Source organism: Pipistrellus hanaki, assembly GCF_964339955.1.
Source record: "Pipistrellus hanaki genome assembly, chromosome: 20".
NCBI classification, from domain to species: Eukaryota; Metazoa; Chordata; class Mammalia; order Chiroptera; family Vespertilionidae; genus Pipistrellus; species Pipistrellus hanaki.
Window position 1 is genome coordinate 2570820 of NC_140522.1, and position 24730 is coordinate 2595549.

Consider the following 24730-nt stretch of genomic DNA (forward strand, 5'->3'; position numbering starts at 1 on the left):
CCGGGTAGGCCTCCCCGTGTGACCCGCCAGGGCACGTGTGTCCAGCCTTCCGTTCCGAACTCGTGGCCGCTCCCCTCTATTCTCTTCCACTGCGTTCTCAGCGGCCGCTGTTCTCTGCTGGGTCCTTTATAACTTAATGTTCATCTGAGATGATGTTGTCTTTTTCTAGTTCTTTGCCGAGTTACATCAACTCCTGTTTGACGGCTTCCTGAGGTCTCTGTTTCCTCCTTGGAGGAAATTTTTCCGGGGGAGATTTTCTCATTTCTCGTTTCAGAGTGAAGTCTGGGGTCTGCGTCGGTCCTGGGGGAGATATTTCCTTCAGGCCGTGCACTGTTCCGTTCTCAGAGACTGTTCTGGGCGGTGTGGATCCCGCCCTCTCCTCCTCGGTGTTGACACGGCCCTGTTCCCTGTGAAAGGCACTGCAGCTGGCTCTCGGGAGTCAAGGTCAGGGGGGCGGCTTCTCTCGTTTGTGGGGACGGCCATACAGCGTCTCTGTGTGAGGTGGGCGCGCCTGGGGTCTCTTCTGAGTCTGGCTTTTCCCTTCTCGCAGACATGGAAGCTCCCAACAGGCGACCTGTGATCTCAGGAACTTCCCAGCATCCGCTTCTCAGGCAGCTGGTGTCGGATTTATCAGCGCTTCCTTCCCTCGAGGTGGGGTCCCCAAGGCCAGTTTCCGCCTGACTGTCCCCTCCCGCGGGTCCTGATGCTGGCTCTTCAGATGCGCGTTCTCTGCTGTCCTAGAGCTGGTCCCTGCGTTATGCTGGGGGGGGGGTGGGTGGGTGGGGGACAGCCAGGGAGAGGTCAATGGGGGCGGGGGACAGGGGGGCAGAGGAAGGAGACCTAGGTAATACTTTAAACAATAAAGAATTTAAAAGAAAATGTCCCCAAATGCAGTGCACGCACGCAGGCCCACGCCAAAGCACACGGGAAGCCTAAGAGCCTGGATGGAGGCGGTCCACGGGCGTCCATCCGCAGAGATAATCAGGTTACACACAGTCAGTGGATGGCTCAGCACCCACTGGCCACCGACACCACGGCCAAGCTGCAGTTGGGAACGCAGACACATGACCCACGAGGACAGCAGACACGGCCTGGAACACGCACCACGCACACGCTCCCCACAGGAAGCACGGGCACGCCGCGCCAGACCGAGGCGGCAAACCGAGGGAGAGGAAGAGTGGGGTCCAGGAAGCCCAAGATCCAACGGGAAGGGGCCCCCGGAACCATGGGGAGCGGGCACCGAGGAAGACAGCCGCTCAGCCCCCTAAAGGGCAATCGCTCCCCAGAACCACAGGTCGGAGGCCACGGGAAGGAGGGGAGAGCCGGGACAGGAAGGAGAACCGTCCATCGTGGAAGACAAGTCACCCCGGCCTCCTCTGGCCTCAGCTTCAGGTGAGCACGCAGTCTGCCAGCCCGGCGTTAACTGAAGTTACAACGTGGTCACGTGAGGAAGGTGGGGGAGGTGGCAGGAGCCTGTGGGAGCAGCTGGGGCTGGAGAGGGGCCCGTGCGTGTCTTCCATGTTGGGAAGGTAGAGATCGTTCAAATATTTAAAGGCGGGATCGGTGACCACGGACATTGATCTCCTTTTGTAAGAGCCCATGTTTTAGTCAATGATCACACACGTCAGTAACTGTTCCCACCCAATAGGACACCATGGCCCTCAGGTCCTGTCACTGCACTGGGTGACACGGATGTGCTCAAGAGCATGTGTGTTAGAGTCGTTCTAAACATCCTATGAAAAGGGGCAGGACCCAAATTTGAGAATCGCAGCCCAGGGAACCCAAGGGCAGTCCGATGGCCCCAGGATGTCTCTCTCACGCTGGGCCCCGGGTTGACTGGTTTCCTCTGTCCCTCACCACTTACTGAAAGGAACAGCGAACGTTGTGAGCGAGGCCAGAGGTGGGGACAGCAGAGCACAGTACTCGATACAAAGGAAGCCAGTCTCCGAGAAAGGATTAAAAACAGGAAAAGACAGATGGAAAGAACGAGCATCGTATTTGTCAAGAACAATCATACATCGCTTTTTTTTTTTTTTTTTTTAAATATATTTTATTGATTTTGTACAGAGAGGAAGGGAGAGAGATAGAGAGTTAGAAACATCAATGAGAGAGAGTCATCGATCAGCTGCCTCTTGCACACCCCCTACTGGGGATATGCCGCAACCAAGGTACATGCCCTTGACCGGAATCGAACCCAGGACCCTTCAGTCCCCAAGCCGACGCTCTATCCACTGAGCCAAACCGGTCCCGGCCATACATCGCTTTAATTAATTAGCTTCACAAGCAGCTGGGGAGCTCTCATAATGCAACACTGCTTTTCAAATCACACGACTCCGCACGGTCTATGCATGAATCCTGAAACCCTTTGCCTGTTGATAAAGGTCTGTGTTTGACAGCTGGTTAACATGTTGAATAAAAACAGCATTAGAAGCTTTGTCTTTAACCAGGATTAAACACACAAAGACCACAAATAATTTCAAATTTTGTTTGTGTCCTGCTTGGTGACAACGTAACGACACCACTCACATGAACAGATTTTAAATGGACAGTCAAGAAATGGCCACTCTGGTTCTTGATCCTTTCACAGTGGCCTCCAAGGGATTACATAACTTCCCCAAACTACAGGCAGCACAGCCCACCCCGCAGAGCTGCGGGTAGACATCGGACCGTCACTCGGGGCTCCCAGGCTGGACACCCCGACAGTCAGATGGACCTCCCATCCACACAGCACAATCTGCTCCACGCCTCACGTGGCAGCGCACGCAGAGACCAGCTGGCTGGGATGCCCCCGGGACAGGCTGCAGAGGCACCTGCTGTGCAGATGTTACACTGCGTTATCGGAACGAGGAGAGGAAGTGGGACAGGACTGAGCACGGGCTACGAAAAAGACTCCAACTGCAGCTTTGTCCTGCACTTCTCAGCGAGGCCGCAACACTGAGCATCCGTCCCACCCTACGTCCACACTGCTGGTTTCACTAAGTTTTTTTTTCATGTTTTACATGCACAACATGGATCTTTTAATAAAAATTACTGAGCTTTCCATAGAAAAAGTCTCTAATTGAGTACAAACGATACAAATGCTTAAAACTGTTGTAAGTTGAAATATACAGAAATGTTTCTGTGTACACTCACATTCTTTTTGGCCGAGAAGATCAAGGACACAGAGAGAAAACGGAAGTGGGCACTCCACCCATCAAGCATGCAGGACACAGATGCCACCCTGGGCGCTTTGCCTGGGACCCTGGAGCCTGCACATCCGTTCCGGTTCATACACTGGGCGACCACATCTGGGAGGCCCTGGGTGTGATTCTGGAACATTCCCTCTTCTTCTGAAACGTAAACAGGAAAACTCCTACCACATGAGGTTACCTTGCTGTTCACTTTTGATTTTCCAAGCTAACCGCACACCTTTTGGTGCTGATCAAGAGGCCAGCACCCGGGTGGGGACCCCCTCAGCGGCGGCCTGAGGTGTCACCAACATTCCGTCTCGGACAACACAAGTCAGTTTTGAAGCACAGTCTCCCCTAGAGGCTGCCCAATGGGAACCAGGTTCTGACCCGCAGATCAGGGGGGGTCACAGGAGCAGGAAAACGTAACGGCAAAGCTCGAGTGCCCAGCCGGACGGCGGCCAGAGGAAAGGCCTCAGGAGCGGGCTCTTCTGCTCAGAGCAGCGGGCGCCCGCGGGGGGCCCGGGACCCCGGTGCCCTGTGAGGTCCGGAAGGCTGGCGACCGCTGCTCTGAGGGCACACCTGAGGCCGGGGAAAGCCCTTTATCCCGGAACTTGATGCTGAAGGTCGCCTCAAGTTCATGCAGTGCCAGTCCCTGTGGCTTTTTAAAAAAATTTAACTTAATATATAAAACTGCATTTTTTTTTTTTTTTTTTTTTTGCTGTGCGTTTTTTCTTATAAAACATTCGGAACTAAGAGTTATTGGTAGTAAATGGTGATGGTTTTACTGTTATGTTTCGTTATTAACAATGTCAACAAAAACAACAGAAGCCGTTTTTAAGAGTTCAAATTAGTGTCAGACAGGATTACAAAAAATCCGGTTTCTCAGCTGCTAATTAAAGTGCTCCTTCTTGTAAGTAGAAAGAAAATTAATTGTCAGTCACTGGCAGCAATCATTAGAAGAGGTCTTTTAGGGCAAAATTTAATAGTACGAAGAGGTTTACAAAAATAGATTGATGCTATTTTGGGGGACAATGGTGTAATTTTTTTTTTCTCAATTCAGTTTTGATAAATTGTACCTGATCATACAAAAATTACTTCAAATCCAAACGTGACTATAAAAAAGGGAGAGATGACATGAACTCGGCTAGATGGCAGAGGTGACAGAATGTAAGAATGAAACAATGCTACCGGGGGCGACTCATTCACGTCCGGGTGTGGAGACCAGTCTCAGCCGGCAGCTTCTGTTCTCCGGAAGCAGTCACAGGTTTGCAGACAGTCATGCAGGACAAAGCCACACGGTCCAATCTTCCTTCTGATGCAACACGAAAAGGTCGTTTCTGTTTCCTTACCGAAATGCCAACGGGGCGGCTCTTTTTCTTTATCCCACTTGCGTGTGGTCACACGTTGACAGACAGCGTCAACATCGTCGGAGGTGGAGGAGGGTATTGCTGGATCAGAGTCTATAAGACGTCTTTACTGATGGAATCAGAAGGTTTATTTAGTTCCACCCTCACACCTTTTTCACCTGCAAGGTAAGACAAAAAGCAACAACGAGAAGTCATTCACCAGGCGCCAGCCAGCTGCCGTTCCTGCTTCCCACTGAGGGTCCTGGCGGTACGCGCAGGTCTCAACTCGGCCAACATACGTCATCTGACCGCTCACGCCTGCGCTTCCTTCCACCAGCTTCCCCGGCACTGCCCTCTGATGGGAAAAGACATTCTCTACAGAGATCTGTCTTTTAATCTAAAAAGTGATTTAACTTGTTATAGAAGCAGAGTGTGTTCTGCATCACTAAAAGCACACACACTGGGCTCTGCCAAAAACGATGACTTTAGAAGCTATGAGCATCCCGTTTGTACAGTTTCATAAAAGGACAATCTGGGATGGTCTAAGGCTCGGGAAAACACAGCTAGTGCATCAGCAGCGTGCACACGGAGCAGACTGAGAGTTAAGGTCAGAGTGAGGACAGGTGAGGGTCCGCAGGTGGGAACTAAGAACCTCCACAGCACACACTCTCCCCACGCCTGGGCATCTGACGCTGGTGCTTCCATTCCTCTCCTCACGCCCACAGCAGACGTGGAAGGTCTGGAGGACTCGGGGGAGCGTGTACGTTTAAAAAGGAAAGACGTGAGCCTCCTCCTGTGAGTATCGTGAGAGCAAGCCCGACGGCAGTTCTCGGGGCTCAGCAGCTTGCGACCGAGAAGGATGGTCACAGAGACGCAGCCCGGGTTGTCATGTCCGCAGACTGGGTCTCCCGCTTCCCTACGCTTTGGACAGTTCTCTGGTTCAAGGTGACCCTGCCGCTGACCTCAGAGGCGTCCTCTGTGAAATGCGGGAACCGAGGACTCTGACCACAACCAGGACTGTGGGCATCGTCCGTCCAGTGCCCCCTGGCCCCCAGTGCTGTTTACCTGTTTGATATTTTACTTTAGCTCGGGCTCTCTCATCTGCATCAAAATACCAAACAGTTATTGCGTACCTAAAAGAAAATTTAGAATAGGGTAAGAATGGTCGCACCGGGGAAGGCGGCATGCTGACAACGGTCTATCAACTGTCATGTCACGTCACGTCTCCGCGGGAAGTCCCGGCATCAGTGAGCCGATACCTCCCGCTCCTCCAGCCTCGATGCCCAGAGCACAGCGGGGAAGCGGGAGCCGCTGAGGGGTGGTACCCAGGGATGGCTTCCTGGCTTCCTGGGTGCCCCTGAGCTACGTGATGCCCACAGCCCACACGCAGGTACTCGGGTAGAGAACGGCCCTGCACCTCCCGGAGCAGGAGCTCTGAGGGCGGAGAAAGCAGAGGCCCGGAAGGACGGCCTGACAGGTCCCTGAGGAGTCAGGATGGGTGCTCACGGTTTTATCACCTCGCGTCATCAGGAGAGATTTAAAACATGCCAGGAATTGTCTAGGAATTTTATCGAAACAGCTGTGCTGTCTTTAGATAAACAGGCTGGCTGGACTTCATCTTCCTGAAAATTTCACTTGTTCGGGATGTATCATCCCACAAATGAATGAGGAACGTCTGCTTTATCCAATACTATCCAGCACACCGTGAAGGGGGAAATGTACACACTTAGGGAGTGGCCGAGTGCTCGGTCCCCTCCTCAGGGGAGCACAGGGGGGGGAAAGCACCTCGCAGATTCTGCCAGAACCCGCTGGGGACAGCAGTACCGATCGGAGGAAGAGCCAGCACGTGTGACAGAGCTAAATCGTGTGAAATATCTGAAGTGAAGAGGCAAAGGCAGAGCAGAGTCTGAGAGTTCGGACAGCTGGGGAAACTGAGGCCGGTGAGGGACAGACCCTAGCATTATTCAAAGCTGACTCGCCTGGCCAGCGTGGCTCAGGGGTTGAGCATCGACCTATGAACCAGGAGGTCACGATTCAATTCCCGGTCAGGGCACATGTCTGGGTTGCAGGCTCGATCCCCAGTAGAGGGCATGCAGGAGGCCGCCCATTAATGATTCTCTCATCACTGATTGTCTCTCTCTCCTTCTCTGAAATCAGTAAAAATATGCATATTTTAAAAAGCCTACTTGGGTGTCTGAGAGTATGCCTCTTCTCATCGTATCAAATAATTGCATGACAGTAATTCACTATCATGATGTTCCAAGTCCTTTTGATAACAAAAAATGGGTACTTAATACATGGTGCTATTTTTCTACAAGTATTTATTTTTAAACAATGTCTATATCACTTTCCATTTTAACAGTCTTAACATTTTAATTGAGCCACAATAAATGCTATAAAGAAGACTTTAAGAAACACATTACACAGAAGAAGTACAGAATATTACTGTGGAAAGAGATACTATTATTAAAGCTAGATGTTACTTTTCTAACCTTGGCTCCCACAGGTGACGCCTTTTCTCTCCTCTGTTCTTTTTTCTCTTCCCTTCTGCTCCCTGATTTCTCTACCTGGTGTATTTTCCTACATCATCTCTCTCTTCCCTCCTCCCCACCTTCTGAAAATCTGCCTTTTCCTTCTCTGTCTCTTCTTTCTAGTGAACGCAGCTGACCCTGAATGCATCACCGACACGCAGGTTTTCTCTCCAAATGTACTGTGATATGTTTATCTTCCTTGTCATTTTTCTTAACATTTTATTTCCTTCAGCTTACTTTATGTAAGAATACAGGATGTAATACATACTACATACAAAATGTGTGCTCATCGACTCTGTCATCACTAAGGCTTCTGGTTAACAGTACGCTGTTAGCAGACATGGTTTTGGGGATCAAAAGTCACACATGGGTTTCTGACTGCATGGGAGGCTGTACCCCTTTACCCACACACTGGTCAAGGGCCAGCTCAACTCTCCCCAGCTCACAGGAGGGTGAGGAGGTAAGAGATGGACAAACAAGGAGATGGGGCTGGGAAGTGACAGGGCCCGTGCATCCCCTTTTCCCCCAAACAAGGAGCACTGTGCAGAGTCACATGTAGTCCTGATGTGAATAAATCCTGTGAAATTACTCCCATGCAAAGCTATGACTGAAGCATGATGATACGAGTCACTGAAGAACACGAAAATACTCATTAGGAAACGTAAGTTCATCTTATCTACCCGCTCTGTCCTGCCATCACCGTTAGCCATCGTTTCTTAAAGGAATACTACCTTGTAGCATATGCTGGTTGTACTTCGTGAGGGTTGCGGCGGTCAGACCAGAAAAACAGCAGTCTATCAAATTTGGGTTCAATGTCAGCAAACTGGGCTTTGCCTTCTGGGAAAATTCGCAGTATACCTCCACTTACCTAGGAAAAGAGGCAAATATCCGAGTGTGAACAACCACTATTTTAATGGGAGAGACTCAAATTCTTAACTGGATTCACCACAGATATATATCAATTAACAAGGTCTGGAGGCGAGCTGAAATTGTAAGTAAATGCACTGACACAAGAAAAAAATCATTCCCTGTGTTAGGGTCTTTGAAAATACTGGATAAAACAGATGCGTATTACTTGAATCCAAAAGTTTTAAAATGAAGAATTCAGTTAGTAAACATTCCTTTTTTATAGGGTGGGGCACAACGAGATGTGCAGTTATTCAAATGGAAAATTTCTAATAATAAAGTATGCTAATTAGACCAGACAGCCGCATAAACTTCCAGGCGAAGACCTTCCAAACGAGGGCCAAGCCCCTTGCCTCTCGTATTTAACACTTTTGTAAAAGCTAAATTTTAGGTGAACACTTCAATATCTGAAAATAAAGGGGACGCACTTTTTGAGATCTATTATTAGCATTTGTTTCATTTTACAAAGATCTACGCCTAATACCTAAGACTGAAACAAATCTAAGAAATTTTTGACTGTTACATGTGTTAAAGACAGTCTTACCTCCAAGGAGTATAAATACCTGTGAGAAAAAGAGGTGTTTACTATATTAAGTTCAATTAAGTTGCATACCTTGGCATCCCAGTCTTTATTAAGATAATATATACATGTCACACATCTTCCGTCTCCATTTGGATTATCAACGTGACGTACGTATCCTGTTCCATTGCCTGGGTAACAAGCAACCATGGCCTGAGTGGTGATAAAGATGGTTTTATAAGTCCATGTATGCATTAAGAGAGAAAACAGCTTATAAAAGAGATCTCTGGTTTTCTACTGCTCTTAATCTAGAGGCCCGCTGCACGAATTTGTGCACCGGTGGGATCCTTTGGCCTGGCTGGCGATTGGCCGATAGGGCTGCCTTGCCCAGTCCCAATCACAGCCGGCCAGGGAGAAGGGATGTGGGAGGGGGGGGGGACCACGGGAGTTTGGCTAGCAGTGGGAGGCTGACTGTGGGAGCCCACTGACCACCAGAGGGCAGATCCTGCATTAAGCATCTGTCCCCTGGTGGTCGGTGTATATCATAGCGACCAGTCAACTGGTTGTTTGGTTGGCCAGTCCTAAAGGTCGCGTAGGCTTTTATATATATAGATCCTTCTCTTTAATTAAAGAAAAAAATCACATTTTGCAGACGAGGGGAGGCTAAGATACTCCGTGTTGACGTATTTTAGAGAACACCATATCTGCTGGTGAGCAGTGGTGGCCTGTGACCCCTGCTTCTCAGCACCAGGCCATGTCACTGAATGAACAGAGTTAACTGTTTACTAAACCAGAAATATTACTCACTTCTGAGCTGCTAGCCCTGGAGCCCGAGGGCCACATGGAGGTACTGGGGTGGCGACTGGGAGGGCTGTGGGCGATGCAGTGAAATGACCTTTGACTGGGGGCTGCCTTTATCTGTTTCCTTTACTTAAATGCCAACTGAGACTTTTTGAAAAGAAATAAAAGAGCCATAAAAGAGAAGTTTTACACAACTGTGCTAATTAAGTTTTATAATCCCTGTGCTGGCTCAATTACCCCCATCTAAATGTACCATGTGAGGTGGCCATTACCACGTTAGCCTTATCTGGAGCTCCGGGCCCCTCAGTTCTGCCAGAGGAGGAGGAAGGAAGGAAGAAGGGGTGACGCTCGCAGGGCCAGCAGCACATTGCTCCAGACGGACAAGGGATGGAATGGAAACCTCCAGGCGAACCGGGAAGCCCACCAGGGACCGGGCTCCTCTTCATCACGGTTCTGCCCGGCAGGGAGAAGAGTCCCAGACCGCAGGAGCCCCCAGGCCCGCAGCCCCAGGCCCTGGAGCAGCCCCAGGCCCCGGGCAGGAGACGGGACAGGGAGAGCCCAGCTCACCGGAAAAACCAGACGGTCAGGAAAAACGAGACCTGAGAGAGCCAGACTCCCGGAGGCTCCAGGGAAGAGGGATTCTGTAGGAAACCTGCACAAATGTGCAGGGTCATGAACCCACCCAGACGGTCGTGTGGCCAAGCAGTGACCTGTGGACTGTCCCTTAGTAATTTTGCCTGTGCGGGGACTCCCCGCGGGATGTCACAGCCTTTACAGGTGGTTCGGTGAGCCCCATGCAATCGGGCCGCTCCCGTGTGTTAGCGAAGTTACCCCCAGCTATGGTTGGATTACCAACATTTAAAGGTCCTTCAATGTAGCATAGCTTTTCCAGCTTTGAAATAATGCTCATGCTCGACTTCTTAATTGATAATTTTGTGTTCTGATGTGCTTTATATAGACTTGGGTAAAAAAGGCTCTGATGATGCCCTAGCATTTAGTCCACCAATGATCAATCTCAGTGGATAGATCATCGGTGGACTAAAGGGTCCCAGCTTCGATTCTGGTCAAGGGCATGTACTTTGGTTGCAGGCATATCCCCGGTGAGGGGTGTGAGGGAGGCAGCTGGTCGACATTTCTCTCTCGTCGATGTTTCTCACTCTCTATCCCTCTCCCTTCCTCTCTGTAAAAAAAATCAATAAAATATATTTTAAGTAAAGAGACTGATGTTGCTGTTTTTGCTTAGTTTGTGTTGCATATGCAAAAGACCCTCAATCACTCTTATTCACAATATTTTTAGTAAATTCGGTTTCTTTTCTCTTTATCTCTTGGTAAAGCGACTAGTAACTCCTTCTAACCGTGCTTTTGCCTGCTGAAGCACCTAAAGCCATTAGCGGCGTTAAAATATTCACTGGGCGCCCACACAGCACACGCCAGAGTGACTGGTCAGCACGGTCCCTCTGACAGGAAGAAGGCACCGGCGCGCACAGTACGGACGCCCAGCCAATCACGAAGGGAACCGGACTCTGGAAGAGGAACTCCCGTGCGGGACAAAGCCACGGGGCCAGGCCGGGCCGCGCACACCTAGCTTATCTCTAAGGGACAGACGTGATTTGAAAAACTAAGGAAGAAAAGCAAACAGTGTGAGCACAACAAAGACAGGAAACGGTTAATGGCAGCGAGGGCCTTTCATGGGACCTAAATGTAATGCTATACATAACATACCTCAGCGGTAACGTGGATTTGGTAGAAACAGGATAGAATCTTGAAAATTAAGCAAGAGGAAACAGGACGGAAGAGGTAGCCAGCAGAGAGCCCCTGGGGGCCTTGAGGGGGGACAGCCCTGAGGTCTGAAGGAGGCAGCGTCCCCATCCGAGGATGTGCACAGAGATGGTCATTACAGACCGGGTGGCTGCTGGGGCCCCGCCGATCGTGTTCGCAGAGGCTCTGGGAAGCACTCGGGAACGGGACTCGTGTCTGTGGGCTCTGGAGGGAGCCCTGCCCCATCCTCAGAGGACTCAGCAGAGCTCCTCCCCAGGAAGGCAGTCCTCCCGGGAGGCCAGCACCGCTGCCCTGATCTCGGCCCTCCCGGCCCCGGGACTGTGCGCAGTGACACCGCTATGCTGGTTCCCAGGTCCCGGCCTGCGGTATGCTAGCCGAAGGGACCCCTCGGGCACCCTATAAAGGAGACGTTATCCCAGGAGATGTCCATCTGATGCGCTAGTCCTCGGGAGGACCATCAAGAAGGGAAGGCGCCCCACCCCGAGAGGGCCGGGGCCGGGGGCGCCCTGGGGGTCCTGTCCCCCCGCCTGGGTGGAGGCCGCAGAAGGGCCAGACCTTTGCTGAAGAAACACCCCCCGCCCTACAGAATCCTGAGGCCGGCCCTTACCTGCCATCTCTGAGACACCAGCTTTAAGTATTTCCGCTTCCCATTGGGAAAAGCCTATTTAAACATGAGCGGAACAATGAAATACCGTTTTTCCCTTCTTGATATGAAAATACACATGATTGGAGACATGCGTTCACCCTAAATGTGTTTTTCCCCCGAGAATGAAAGGAAGGAAGAGGTTTGCGATGCTTCTCTGGAAACTGCAGGCACTCCTTTCTGGCCCTGGAAGGAGTGCTTTCCATACGAAGCTGAACCAGGAAACTTAAAAAAAAATTTCCCTTTTGAACTAAATGGTTTTAGAGCCCTGATTCAAAGCTAAGAGAGCTCGCGTTTCATGAGCTGGCAGGGGGCTCTGTGTGCCCTGAACAAGAGGAAATGCTTTCCCAGCTGAAGATTCTGTGAAAATGTATCGCCCGGGGCTTACACGCTGCCCTGTGGGATGCTGAGAGCTGACATTTAGTAAGAAGTTCACACCAGATCTGGGTGGACACAGTCCGCCATCCGAGACGGCAGAGGAGGGGACCGCAGGAGCCGCCGCAGAGGGGACAGTCCAGAGTGGGTTCGCTCCCGTGTCCGGGCTCAGTTCCGGCTCGGAGAGGCCGTGCTTGGTCTGACCCGAGAGTTCAGATGAAGTTGGCTCCTCAGTGACACACACGTCAGGCATGACGCTCAGGGCTTTTCCAGCTCTCCCTCACACCTGTCCCCGTTCACCCCCTTCCCCGTACAGTTTACATAAATCAGCTCAAGAGGGGGAGAACAGGTCATCGGCAGAACTGGACTGAGAGAGCAAGTAGGTATTCGCTGTAAGATTACCTTCTGATCCCAATGAAGCCTGTGCAGCTTATGTAAATCTCACCTCCTGAAGGTACAGTTAAAAGCTTTACTGAAAGTTATGCATTCTGTTCACTGAGCTAATTAGCATACTGCATGGGGCAATGGGGAAGGGCCATCTATGTGCACTTAAACCTCCTGGCTTTTTTGCCGAATTTAATGTTATACATAAAGCATCTCAGCGTAAATAAACTCAAGACTACGTTTCGAGAAGTAAAACTTTCAAACCTGTATCCTGGCAACAAGGAAACGGGCGCTGGGAAGAAGGCCCAACCACAAGAAAAGGCATCTTTCCCGTGGGCCTCTGTCCACGCAGGGCCAGCAGGGCCCTTCGGAGACCAGGGCTCAGGCCTGCTCCGCTCCCGCCACGCAGCACAGCACCCGTGAAGGGAGCAGCACCGCAAAGGGAGCAGCACCCCGCAGGGAGCAGCACCCGCGCAGGGAGCACCCCAAGAGCACTGGGCAGCTCAGGGCTGACCATACGGAGGAAGCAGTATCTGAGCTGTGCTTAAGGGAACATAAAAGTTGGAGAAGAGAACATTTCCTACAGAGTAGGTCACGCCAAGGAGGTTTCAAATGCACAACACAGAGCACAGCTGGCGATGAGGAGCACTCGGGCTTGTGAAGCACAGACTTCTTGGGGAAAGGGAGGAAAGCAGGGAAGTGAGCAGGGCCACCTTATGGAGACACGGAGTGCCCGCAGGAGAAGGACCTTCCGCAGGCTTTCTGGGCCGGGGTGCACCCTGAGCACACAGCAAGAGGAAGGCAATGGGGCAGGGGCAGGCACCACATGCCAAGGGGAAGACGAGGGAGAACAAACCGTCAGGGACAAAGCAGTGGCATTCTGGTAAAGAGGGGCCTCGGGCAGAGGGGTGGGGAGAGAAGTGAAAGGGCGGGGCAGGCACTCTCACAGGCAGTGCAAGGGGCAGGCTGGATCGGAGGCGGGTGAGCGGGCTGTGTGTGGCTGAGGCCAGCAGACCACGATGGAAGCAGGGAGGACAGGTTTGGGAGAGGAGTTTGGTTCTTGGACATACTGAGTCTGCCAGGCTGGTGGCCATCCCGGTGGAGGTGTTCAGAGCGCGGTTGGCAATGTGAGTCTGGAACTTCAAAGAGAGGCCATGGCTGGAGGTGCAGAGTTAGGAGCCATCTTCATAGAGGCTAGCTGAAGCGTGTGGCTGCCAGAGAGTGCCAAGAAGGGAGTGTGGGGAGAGAAGAAAGAACAAAGCACAGGTTCGCATGGAGTAAGTCGTGAGAGGGAGCGCTCTCTGGCTTGGCTGCTTTCCCGGCCACAGGAAAACGGCCAGGCACTGGCCAGCAGGTGACTCATCGCCAATGATTTTTGACTCATTGTAAGTGACAAACATATACAACAGGACTCATCGTTAGGATTTTCCCTTCACATGTTTTTTTATAAAACGTTTTGCTATTGTAAACAATATTGTAAACAGTTTTGAAGCTCTACCATTGTACATATATCCTTGTATCCTTGATGCCTTCCTGAAGTGAAATCCCTGGGAGTGAAATGATGAGGCTTACAAATTTTTATTGCCAAAATGTTCTCTGGTTATATTAGCTTACTAGAGGCCCGGTGCATGACGTTCATGCACTGGGGGTTTGGAGGGGTCCCTCAGCCCAGCCTGCGTCCTCTCACAGTCAGAGACCCCCCCCCCCCCACCATGAGCTCACCAATGGGCAGCTCCTCATTCCACTGTAAATTCCATTTCCCTATTAGCCTTTTGTCATATAGGATTAAATGAATCATATAGGATTATTAAATGAATCAAATTCAATAGTGATGACACTATGTTATTCTAGGAGTTGATAAGATCCACAAGCTGATATTACTGAAAAGTAAAGAAGCTACAAAGCATGAATGTGAAAAATAGCTAGCCCCCAAACATCCTATATTATTTCAGGGAAGAAAATTAACTTTTAGGATTTTGTTTTAAAAGCCTCCCATTATAGACTATATGGCAGATCAAAGAGATATCAAATATGTAATAGATATCTCTTTTATGGCTCAGTGGTTGAGCATCAACCTATGAACCAGGTCACAGTTCAATTCCTGGTCAGGACACATGCCCAGGGTGCAGGCTCGACCCCAGTAGGAGGGAGTATGCAGAAGGCAGCCAATTGGTGATTCTCTCTCATCACTGATGCTTCCATCTCCCTCTCCCTCTCCCTTCCTATATATATATATATATTTTTAAAAAATAATAGCAACAAAGTACAAAACAATCTAATCTGTTTACATCAATAAAACTATAAAATGAGTATAAGATCCTTTGTATGTGATTTGATCCAATCTTTCACATAGATACTAACTTATTTGTACATATAACTAGCTTTTTAAAATTAACATCGAGGAGCACTTGAGATCTTGGCAAATGTCATCAATTTAGCTCAAGTAAACTCTTTAAATTTAAAATAAATAAATAAATAAAATTAACATCTAAGGGTTTTGATTCTTAAAATGTACCTTAAATAATTAATGATTGTTAATAAAATATTGATTGCCGTTTGACTGCATTCTGCTAAGGGGAAGTGTGAAGAGAGAAAGATGCTTTGATGAAGGGTCCCTCAGTTTGAATTACTTCATTATCCATGACCCTTATACACTGACCAGTCTCTTTTCTCTCAGAGCCGAGGTTAAGTGCCAATTCAGGTAAACCAGATTGGTTTTCATTAAAAATAAGGTTCGTTAAAAACAAGACAAGAATTCCGAGTCTACACTGAACTTCAGCCAACACAATGAGTGCGAGCAAAGGTTTAGAATTAAGGCGGCCAAGGCCAAGGCTGAATACTTTGAAAAGGCGCTGCCCTCTTTAAACAGTTAAGTCAGCTGTTTCCACAAAGCTGATTAAAGGCCTGAATGTGGTTAAAGCCAAAGGTTTCCTGATCGTAAGAGTTCTGGTCCTGACTAACCCACGTGCTCTCTGGTTTCACAGAACTCTTAAACCTCCTTTAATATTATTTGGAAAGTTGAAGAAGTTCTTGTTCTACAGCCAAATCAAAACCATGGTAATTCTGTGATCATTTTAGAAGCTTAGGATTTTGTGCCTGCAATGTTTTCCCCTGCCCATCCGTCACGTGGTACGACACTGTGCTCTGTGTCAGCTTGCTGGCCACAAGCGTCTCCCTTCCAGGTCATCCATGTGCTTCTTTGTTGTGAAGTGACGTGTTCCCACACCACTGGAGGGGGTAAGGGCGGTGAGATATGCAGGTCCCAGCCCTTTGAGATTCACGGACAGGCAGGATTCTACCGCAAGCTGTAACCTGATCAGCTGAGACTGGCCTGGGCCATGGTGTAAAACTTCATTTCACCTTCAGACAGACCTTTCTCCCAGTATCTGGAGTTAAAAATAGTTCGGGCCACGTTGGCCTGGGTTATTTTTATCAGGAAAATAGGGACTAGAAACAGCGCCGTCCAGTTGACCACAATAGGACAAAAACCCTCGTGGACTTTCCCTGAGTCTCAGCGGGGTTTTAGAAACGGGGCTGAAAGAAGGGGAGCAGAGCTGAGGGGCAGGGCAGGTGCGAGGCATTCACTAGCATCAACACAAGTAACAACAACAACCAGAAGTGTTTGGCATGCTGAGACGGAATTGATGAAACAGCGCCAGGAGCTACTTCAGGGTCAAAGACATATAAAGTCTGCAAAAAGGGAGCTCGATGGAGGCCAGAAGTTGAGGGAGAGGGTGGGAATGGGACTCGGGCACGATCTTAAAGAATGTATGAGGTCTGCATGGCTGGGACAAGGGTGTGGGGGTCAAAAAATTCCCAGGGGAGTGGGCAGGAGTGAGGAGGGGACACCAGGGAAGAGTCTGGCTGAAACAGTGCTTGTATTTCAAAGAGAAGGAATGGAGCAGCTGAGAGTGTTAAACACATAGGAATCAAGCTGTCAGAATCCGCAGCTGGGCAGAGATGAGCGAGGAGAGGTGGTTGGGGCTTGAAGGGAGCCATTGCGACGTAACAAACTGCAGACAGACAACAGAGGAGGCAGGCCCTATGCGAAGAGGGAAGATTCAGAACTGGACGAGGGTCCTACCCCCAAGTGGCTCACAATTAGCACAGACCACCACCCACTGGGGGTGTGCAGGAGGCAGCTGTCAGTGCTCCTCTCTCATCACTGATGTTCTCTCTCTCCCTTCCTCTCTGCAATCAACGGAGTAAAACTTTAACAAAAATGTATTAAAAAGAAAGAGGGGGGAGAGAAGAAAAGGCGAGAAGGGGAAAGAGTTCTTGTGGTCAGCAGGAGTGTGAGATTTCCTGCTGTCATCCCCAGGCGGCCCCGTGGCAGGGCTGCCGGGAGCACGCTGCGCCAAGAAGCCATGTGCCCCTGGAGGAGAAAGGATGGGCTGGAAGGTCAATGGCAGCAGCGGCAAGCACAGCCACCGTGAAGGAATGTGGGAGAAGGGAGCACAGAACTGTTTTGTTTGCTCTGGCTGAGGAGGAGGATCGACCAGCTGCTAAAAATGGAGCCTGAAGAAGTGGGGCAGGAGCAGAGGGGTCAGGGCGAGATAAAGGAGCAACCATTTCCTCCAGACACCTGGTGTCCTTCCTGCCTCCTCCCCCTTCCTCTCAGCCAGACTCCACTTTCAACATCCATCCCGGATCCGACTAACTGTCCACACACGTGCAGGTATTGCTCAGAGCGCCAGCCCTTAGCTTGTTTATTTTTGTCTTAACATTAACCACCCAATCGGTCCTGTATTTACATAAATGTATGTTCCCTGACCACCCCCCACCCCCACCCCCACCCTCACCTCCCTCCAGTCGAGTTTAAGCTCCTTGAGAACAGGAGGCATGGCGTTCCGCTATTCAGTTATTCCTAGCTCCCAAAACAGTGTTTGTACACAGCAGGTATTCACTTCGTGGTTGTTGAATAAGCAAGTGAATGAGAAGCTTATCAAAACAGGACTCAGAGGACAGAGTAAGCAGCGACCAAAAGGACAAGTATTTTCTTTTGGTAAAGAAATAGTATTTGGGACAATGAATATGGAAAATAAGAATTTCCAATACTTGAACATTTTAATAAGCAAGCAGAGACGACAGCTACTATCCACGTAGTTCAGAAATAAAGCTCTGACTTGGTGCAGGGAACATGTGATAAGGAAGTGTCAAATATGACAAGAGAGGGGGCAGAACAATTCAGAGTCTGGACCAGAAAACACAGGCAATAAATCAAGTATTGTGAGGGAAGACTCTGGTGAACCATCTATCGGTTTTCTGTTTGTTCCTTTCATTTTTCTTTTAGGACAGGAAGATTTTAGCTGGACTCAGAGTCAAAGATAAGCTCTGACCATGACTCAGTAAATGATCTGAATGCCCTCCTGGAGCGAGCAATGTTTCAAGTGCAGAAGCAAGGGCAGAGAGGGAAAGGAGGCAGCGAAATGCACCCATGACAACTGTCTAGGCATGTGCGCAAACGAAAGGGAGACGGGAACATCGCATGTGCGAGGCCTCAAGCAAGAAATTAAAAACTTAGCTGATCAGAAATCAGTTCCTGCGCAGGAAACGGGGAGGCCAGGCCTGCTCAGGGAAAAGGGCTTTTATGCCGGAGGAAAGGAAAGAGTGAGCGAAGAACATCTAGGGAGATTAGGGGGTAATTATCTAAAGGAAGAATAGTTAAACTAGGAAGAATGTCAAATCCGCCAAAGTGCAGGATGACAAGGGTAAATGGAAGGAAAAGGAAGTCGTAAATGTTCAGGAATCCTCAAAAAAAAAAAAAAAAAAAAAAAAAAAGGCATAAAATACATGCAAATGAGTTAAGTGGAAATCCGTACTTTTTACATGAGATGCGGCATAAAGTTAGATATGAGCATGAACTAAATAAACGTCAGTCAGTTTTGTCACTAACCAGCGGCCATGACCTTGAACAAGTAAGTCACTTAACCCCTCTGGGAATTATTTCCTCTGTTTAAAGTGTGTGTGTGTGTGAGAGAGAGAGAGAGAGGGAGAGAGGAGGAGGAAAGGAGAGAGAGAGAGAGAGAGAGAGAAGGAGGAAAGGAGAGAGAGAGAGAGAGAGAGAGAGAGAGAGAGAGAGAGAGAGAGAGAGGAAGGGAGGGAGAGAGAGAGGGAGGGAGGAAGGGAGAGAGAGAGGAGAAGTGGTTAGGTAAAAAATGGGTGATGATTCTAAGTCTTTTCCCCTCTAGTTTATAAAAGGGAGAAAGATAGGAAAAGCAGAGTCTTAAAGAATCAGAAAGAAAAAAAAAGTTAAAGGGAAGAGCAATCGCTAACAGCTTTTAAAAGTGCTTTTCCATGTAGTGGGTACTGCCAGCAAGCTGAGAGGCAGACAGTACCACGCAATGCCATTCCACACGGGGTCACCGAGTCACAGGAAGATTAAGCAACGGGTTCAAGGACAGAAGCAGTGGCAGGTCCAGATTCGGCCCAGACCTGATAGCACAAAGTCTACTCTCCATCCACGTTTCGATGCCCTCCGATGACTAAGGTTTTCAGGGTATTTTTGTGGCCTATTAGGTAATAGATAAGGGATGAGTTATAAGCACGCTCGTAAAGCACATCTCACAAAAACACCCTTTCAGTTTAAAGGGAAAGTCTTCAGAATGAAAGGAGTTACCTTACACATAAACTATCAATACATGTGAACCAACTCGCCACAAATGTTTCTTTTACCGTTGAACTTGGTTCAGGCACAGCCTACTATTAGGGCCGCTCTTTCGGTCTACATGTGTGTCTTCAATTTTAAAGCACTAAATAAAAATCACTGAAGTATCGATGTGTCCAGCCTTTCTGCACACAGAATAACTGACTTTGATCTTGAATTCTGAGATAGCTGTCAAATCATTAAACAAACTGCTTCAATTGGCAAGTGCTGGATGCCAAGAGAATTGAAAAAGCAGCAGAAGTAGAGTGAGAAGAAGTTCTGTTGGTGACATCTAACAGGACTGCCACCACCCCCACATTAGTGACAGTAACAGAATTTTCCTCATCCTATACTTGGCTCTAAAAGTATAACCAGCCAAAGCTAAGTAACTAACTGCAGCACTAAGTGAAAAAACCTTAGGGATAAAATCCGCTACTTGTTGGTCTCAAACTAACCTACTCCTTTTTTAAAAATTTCACTCCTCTTAATGTCTATTTGAACTGAACAGAGTAATTTTGGATAAAATTCTAACAGTATGTATATGATGTTATTAGCATTTTTATCTTCACGGAAAAACTTTTCCCGTTAGAGTGGCTAAGAATCTCCACCTGAATAACAGTTTGACACTTTCCCATGATCCTTAGCGCTCAGCATTCCTCCTCCTCCTGAGCCGCCAGGTGAAGGCACCTGATTTCTGACAGTCACTCCTCTTCCCAATGAGCAGACCCTGACTACACCCACTGGACATTATCACAAGTCCCCGATGGAAGAAAGGGGGCGAGACGGGATCAGGGGTCAAAGGGCAATGTAAGGGCGTGGGGAGGGGCAGGTGAAACCCCCCAAAAGGGCCAGAGGACATACAAACAGAGCTGTTACATCTGTGCTCCCGTTTTCCTGTATTACTACAGCCTTCCCTGGTGGTTCCTCTTTCAAAGCAGCTGGACAAACTGTGGCCAGATAAGCATGTCCAAAGTAGAAACTTGGGGGAAATCAAAGCCCGCACTGAAGGAGCCACAGCCAATCACATGTCACGTGACTATCACACCCTGACACACACAAAGACCATACAGAATCATGTCAATGAGGAAAAACATCAGCGTCTAGTTCAGAAATCGGAATTCATGTCCTGGTATGCAGCGTGAATTTCTTGTAACACGTGACCTAACTTCCTGGGGCTCACTTTTTTGATCTAGGAACAGAAATGACACAGCCGTGACCTGCCTGTTTTAGAGAGTGGCTGGGAAAGATTTGAGAAGAATCTACACAGTTGGGGCAAGTGACTTTCCAGATCGCTACAATGTTGTAAAGATGATCAAGTCCTGCCTCTCTCAAGTTACTATACTAAGTGAACATGACTCAAGTGGCTAACTTCAAAGTGGTTTTGTCGCCACTCTCCAAAGTAAACATTGTATAGTCACCTAGTCAAAAGTTTATATAGCAGTTAGTCACATACAGGCTATTCACTTGCTCACCATCATCAAAATGTGTATAAAATTTTAGTTTCAGTAGTATGCTAAGTAATCTACACTTTTCCATCTCATACCCTACCTATGTGCAGTGTAGTTAAAAAAAAAAAAAAAAAAAAAAGCATGTAGCTTGATATTTGAAGAATCTAAGTATGAATCTGCAGGTTATCCTAAGTGTAGGCTTTGGACACGTGGGTGCTGAAATACCCTCGGATGTAAATTAGGAATGATAACTGCCTACAGGATTAGGATGATCATCATCCTGCCTGCATTAAAATTAATCTGGTGCCTAGCACACTGTTTGCTCACAACAGTATGACGGCTGGTATTCTGCCTGCCTTCCCATTCTTTAATATCTTTGGAATTTTTAGGAATAGTTAATCACATAATTAAACATGGGTATTTAGCGAAAAGTCTTTAAACCAACAAGATCAATGAAAGGGATTCCCTAAAATCATTTCTAGATCCTGAGTGCAAGGTCAAATCTAAAGTCCATCCTTCCTTTCTCACACTTGGAGTCAAATAATTGAAAGCCCAAGCTACTGCTGCCTTCGCACTGGGACGTGTAGGAAGGAGGTATTTTCTAACAGCTACTGCCCGAGAGGCTGACTGCGAGGACAGAGGCGAAGAGGGAAGAAGAAAAGATTGTAGACAACCTCTTCCTCACGGCTTCCCCTGAAGCTTAAGCCTCAACAACTTCCTTGGTCAGTCTTCCCAGAGCTGGACTAATATTAATATTAATATTCCCCCAACCTTTCCTGTCTAGGGTTCATGCCCACACTCGCATTTAACCCATGACAAAGACATTTAAAAATATAACAATGGAAAACTGGTTAACAACCACGAGGTTAAGGTTGAATAGCACCTTTTTTTCTTGCAGCTTCATATTAAGCAACTGTTCTTTTTTCCTTTCAACCTATAGACGTGCCTTCACCCGGCAATGGAGCACCAGCACGTAAGCCAGGCTTCCTGCTGTATCTCCCACAGGCAAAGGTCCACGCTCAGAACTTCCTCGCTCGGCCCGAGAGTCATCCACGTGGATGATCACAACACATGGCAGGACCTACACAAAGAACTAACGACCAGGAAGAGCAGCGTGTTCCCACAAACACCTCCCGGGTGTGATGGTCCGGAGATAAGCTGGGACTCCCAGAATGGGACAGAGATGGATGGAGGAGGGTGGAGCGGGGTGGCCCGGGGTGAACCTGGATTCAAGAAAACTCTAAGACCTGGGAAGGAGAATGCATAAGGCGTGCGAGAGAGACTCTGAAGGAGGGCTGAACCCACTGTGTGCCACTCTGCGGAGGCAGGCGGGATCAGGAGGTGGGAACTGAGGAATCTGGGGGGTTGGGGGGGGGGGGAGAGAAGGATTGAAATAGCAAAGAGAAGAAAGCAAACAAATGTCACCAAACTGAGATGGTAGCATGAACCCTCACTCCTGCTCCAATTCCACATGTGGGCTGTTTCTGTTTTGTTTTGTTTTGTTATGTCTCCCCACCCCCACCCCGACCCCCTCAAGATACAAAACAGTTCTTTTCCAACAAAGCAAGTAAAGAAAACCTGCGCTAAAATTGTAACCTATCTACGCGGGGAGGTCTGCAAATGGAACCGCTAGGTCTGCAAACGGAACCGCTTCTTTCCCCCTGATGCAGTGGGATTCAACACAGGAGGGATGCGGGGAGGAGGAGGGAGAGGGGGAAGAGAGCAGCCTAGCTCTTCCCGAGCGAGCGGGGAGTCTAACTGCGCGCTTATTCCACGTTTATCTTCCTGTGGTCAGCGGGCAGGTCCCTAACTCAGCACTGCACCCGACTCTGCGGGTCGGGATCGGGCGAGTGGCTGGCACAAAACCCAGAGAATAGAGGAGCGGATTGCATGCACTTTATCCCAGTGCGATGCGGGAGAGAAGGTACCAGTTAAAGGGAATCGGCCAGTCTATACCTTTAGCCAGAAAACTAGGCAACTGGACGGGAAGTCCGCCAGCGGGCAGAGGGTGGAACACGGGGGTGGGGGACACCAGAGAAAAGAGGGGTCCTAGCCTTTCTCTTATGGGGTGTGTATGGGGGTGGGGGTGGGGTTCCTGCACCCGGAGATCCTTTGAGATCAGAGACTCCATGCTCCTCGCTTAGACGCGCGGCCCCCTTGCCCGCCACTTACTTTCGTCCGGCCATTGATCTTGTAGTTGCCCAGCTTGCCGTTACAGTGGCGGATCAGGTCGTCCATGCGGCTCATGAGCAGCCCGATGGTCTCGCAGCCGGGCTCCTTGCCCTCGATCCAGGTGATCTGGTCGCCCCGGATGTCCTTGGACGAGTCGCTCTTCTGGCTCACCAGCTGGCCGTCCGTGAACCTGCCCGTGTCGTGCAGGGCGCGCACCTCCTCGCCGATCCGCAGGCCCGTCTCCGGGCCCAGGAAGTCGTCCACCACGCAGATGCCGTGCTTGTTCATGCAGGGCACGATGTACTCGAGCGCCAGCGCCAGCTTGAGCGCGGGCAGCGGCTTGGTCTGCCCGTTGGGCCGCAGGCCGCCGGCGTGGCTCAGCCCCTCGCCGCCCGGCGCGCTGCCCGGCGGGAACAGGTTCGCCTTCTCCCGCAGCAGCGACTTGGCGGGGACCAGCGGCTCCTCCGGGGCGGACTCCGCGGCCTCGGCCTCGGCCGATGCCCGGCCCTGGCCCTGGCCCTGGCCCTGGCCGCCGGGCGCCGCCGCGGGCTGGGCCTTCGCCTTGGCCGCGTCCCCGGCGGCGCTGTTCCTGCGCGGCGCCGCCTTCCTGGCCCGCCGGGCCCCCGCGGCCTTCGGCGGCGGCGGCGGCGGCGGCGCGGGGGCCGGCGCGGGGCCGGGCGGCGGGAGCGGGGCCGGGGCCGCCGCCGCCGCGGGGCCGGGGCCGGGGCCCGGGGCGCCGTCGCCGCTCTGGCACACCAGCTTGTGCTTCTTCCAGTCCTGGCGCTGGTGCTCCTTGCTGCAGTAGAAGGAGCTGCGGCAGCGGCTGCAGCGCAGCAGGTTCTCCATCTTCCCGCACAGCTCGCAGTACTGCCGGTCGCGCTCGCTCTGGCTCAGCCCGCCGGGCCCGCCGCTGTCATTGGCCATGGCGGCGGCGGCGGCGGCGGCCGAGCAGGCGGGGTGGCGGCCGGACGGCCTCGCCCGAGGCCGGAGAGCGGGCGGAGGAGCGGCAGGGGCCCCGTCACTGCGCCATGCACCCGCCGCCGCCGCCGCCGCCGCCCCTCGCCTCACGCAGGCCGGCTCCCCGCCCTCGGCCCGGCCCCGCTGGCTTCCTCGCGTCCTCGGCTCCGACCTCGCGTCCGTCCTCGGGTCCGGTCTCAGCGCCGCATCGCCCCGCGGGCGGGATGGCGGGTGGAGGGGAACGCGGCCTGCGTGAGCGAACGGCGATCTCCGCTCGGGCGCGCGGGCCCGGCCTCCTGGGCCGCCGCCGCCGCCGCCTCCGCCTCCCGGGCGCCCGGCCGGCCTGTGGAGGAGCGCAGGGCGTGCGGGCGCCACTCGCTCTGCGCGCTCGGCACGTACACCACGGCCCCGCCGCGACCCGGGCGGGCGGTGCGTGGGGGCGGGGACGGGGCGTATCCGGGGGCGTGTCTGGGGGCGGAGTCACGCGCACGCGCTGAGCCTGCGTGCGGTCCCGCGCGTGGCCCCGCCCCTCGCCGGCTACGCCCCGGGCATGCGCAGACACACCTAGGGGGCGGGGCTATTCTCCGGGCATGCGCAGAGACACCGAGGGGCGGGGCGGGCCGTGAGAGGGCGGGGTCACTGCGCAGCTGCGGGGCCCGCGACCCACCCGGATGGACTGTCCACCTGCTGGGCCCCCGCTGACCGGGAGGGCCGGCCGCGATATGGCTGCTGATTTGTGCAGCCCTCCGGCGTGCTGGGGACGCTCCCTGGGCTCGGTGTGCACGGGGTCTGCCGTGGCCCTCGGTGGGCGCCGGGGGAAACGGGAGTTCAGAGAGGTCCAGGGACCCGGCCGCTGTCAGGCAGGACTGGGGCCGGCTCCAGGCACCCGACTGTCAGATTCCAAAGCTGTTTTTCTCCATGACACCGGGCAGCCTCTGCCTCTCAACAAGGTCTGACAGGACAGGCAACACACATGAGTATGGCTGCGGTGTTCTCCCAAGCCCTCGTTCCAGGTTTGGTCCTGTGAAGGTATTGACATTTGATTATTTTTT

General features: G+C 51.1%; 1 protein-coding gene across 1 annotated transcript; it reads right to left on the reverse strand.

Moving 5' to 3' along the window:
• Positions 1-3926: 3926 nt before the first annotated feature.
• Positions 3927-24110, reverse strand: EGLN1 (egl-9 family hypoxia inducible factor 1). The gene is made up of 5 exons (XM_084868751.1): positions 22722-24110; positions 8567-8686; positions 7779-7915; positions 5582-5649; positions 3927-4695 (listed from the first exon to the last, which is right to left on the reverse strand). Exons 1-5 carry the CDS (start codon positions 23643-23645, stop codon positions 4631-4633), a joined length of 1314 nt encoding a protein of 437 aa, XP_084724877.1. The 5' UTR covers positions 23646-24110; the 3' UTR covers positions 3927-4630.
• Between the last annotated feature and the right edge of the window lie 620 nt (positions 24111-24730).

What these genes read in the sequence shown, in the direction of transcription:
- EGLN1 (XM_084868751.1), bottom strand. Translation starts at nt 23,645, where the DNA reads ATGGCCAATGACAGCGGCGGGCCCGGCGGGCTGAGCCAGAGCGAGCGC. An exon ending in CAACCAGCATATGCTACAAG is followed by an intron (nt 5,650 to 7,778) that starts GTAGTATTCCTT and finishes ATTTTCTTTTAG; the next exon opens with GTACGCAATAACTGTTTGGT. An exon ending in TAAAGTAAAATATCAAACAG is followed by an intron (nt 4,696 to 5,581) that starts GTAAACAGCACT and finishes CTTACCTTGCAG; the next exon opens with GTGAAAAAGGTGTGAGGGTG.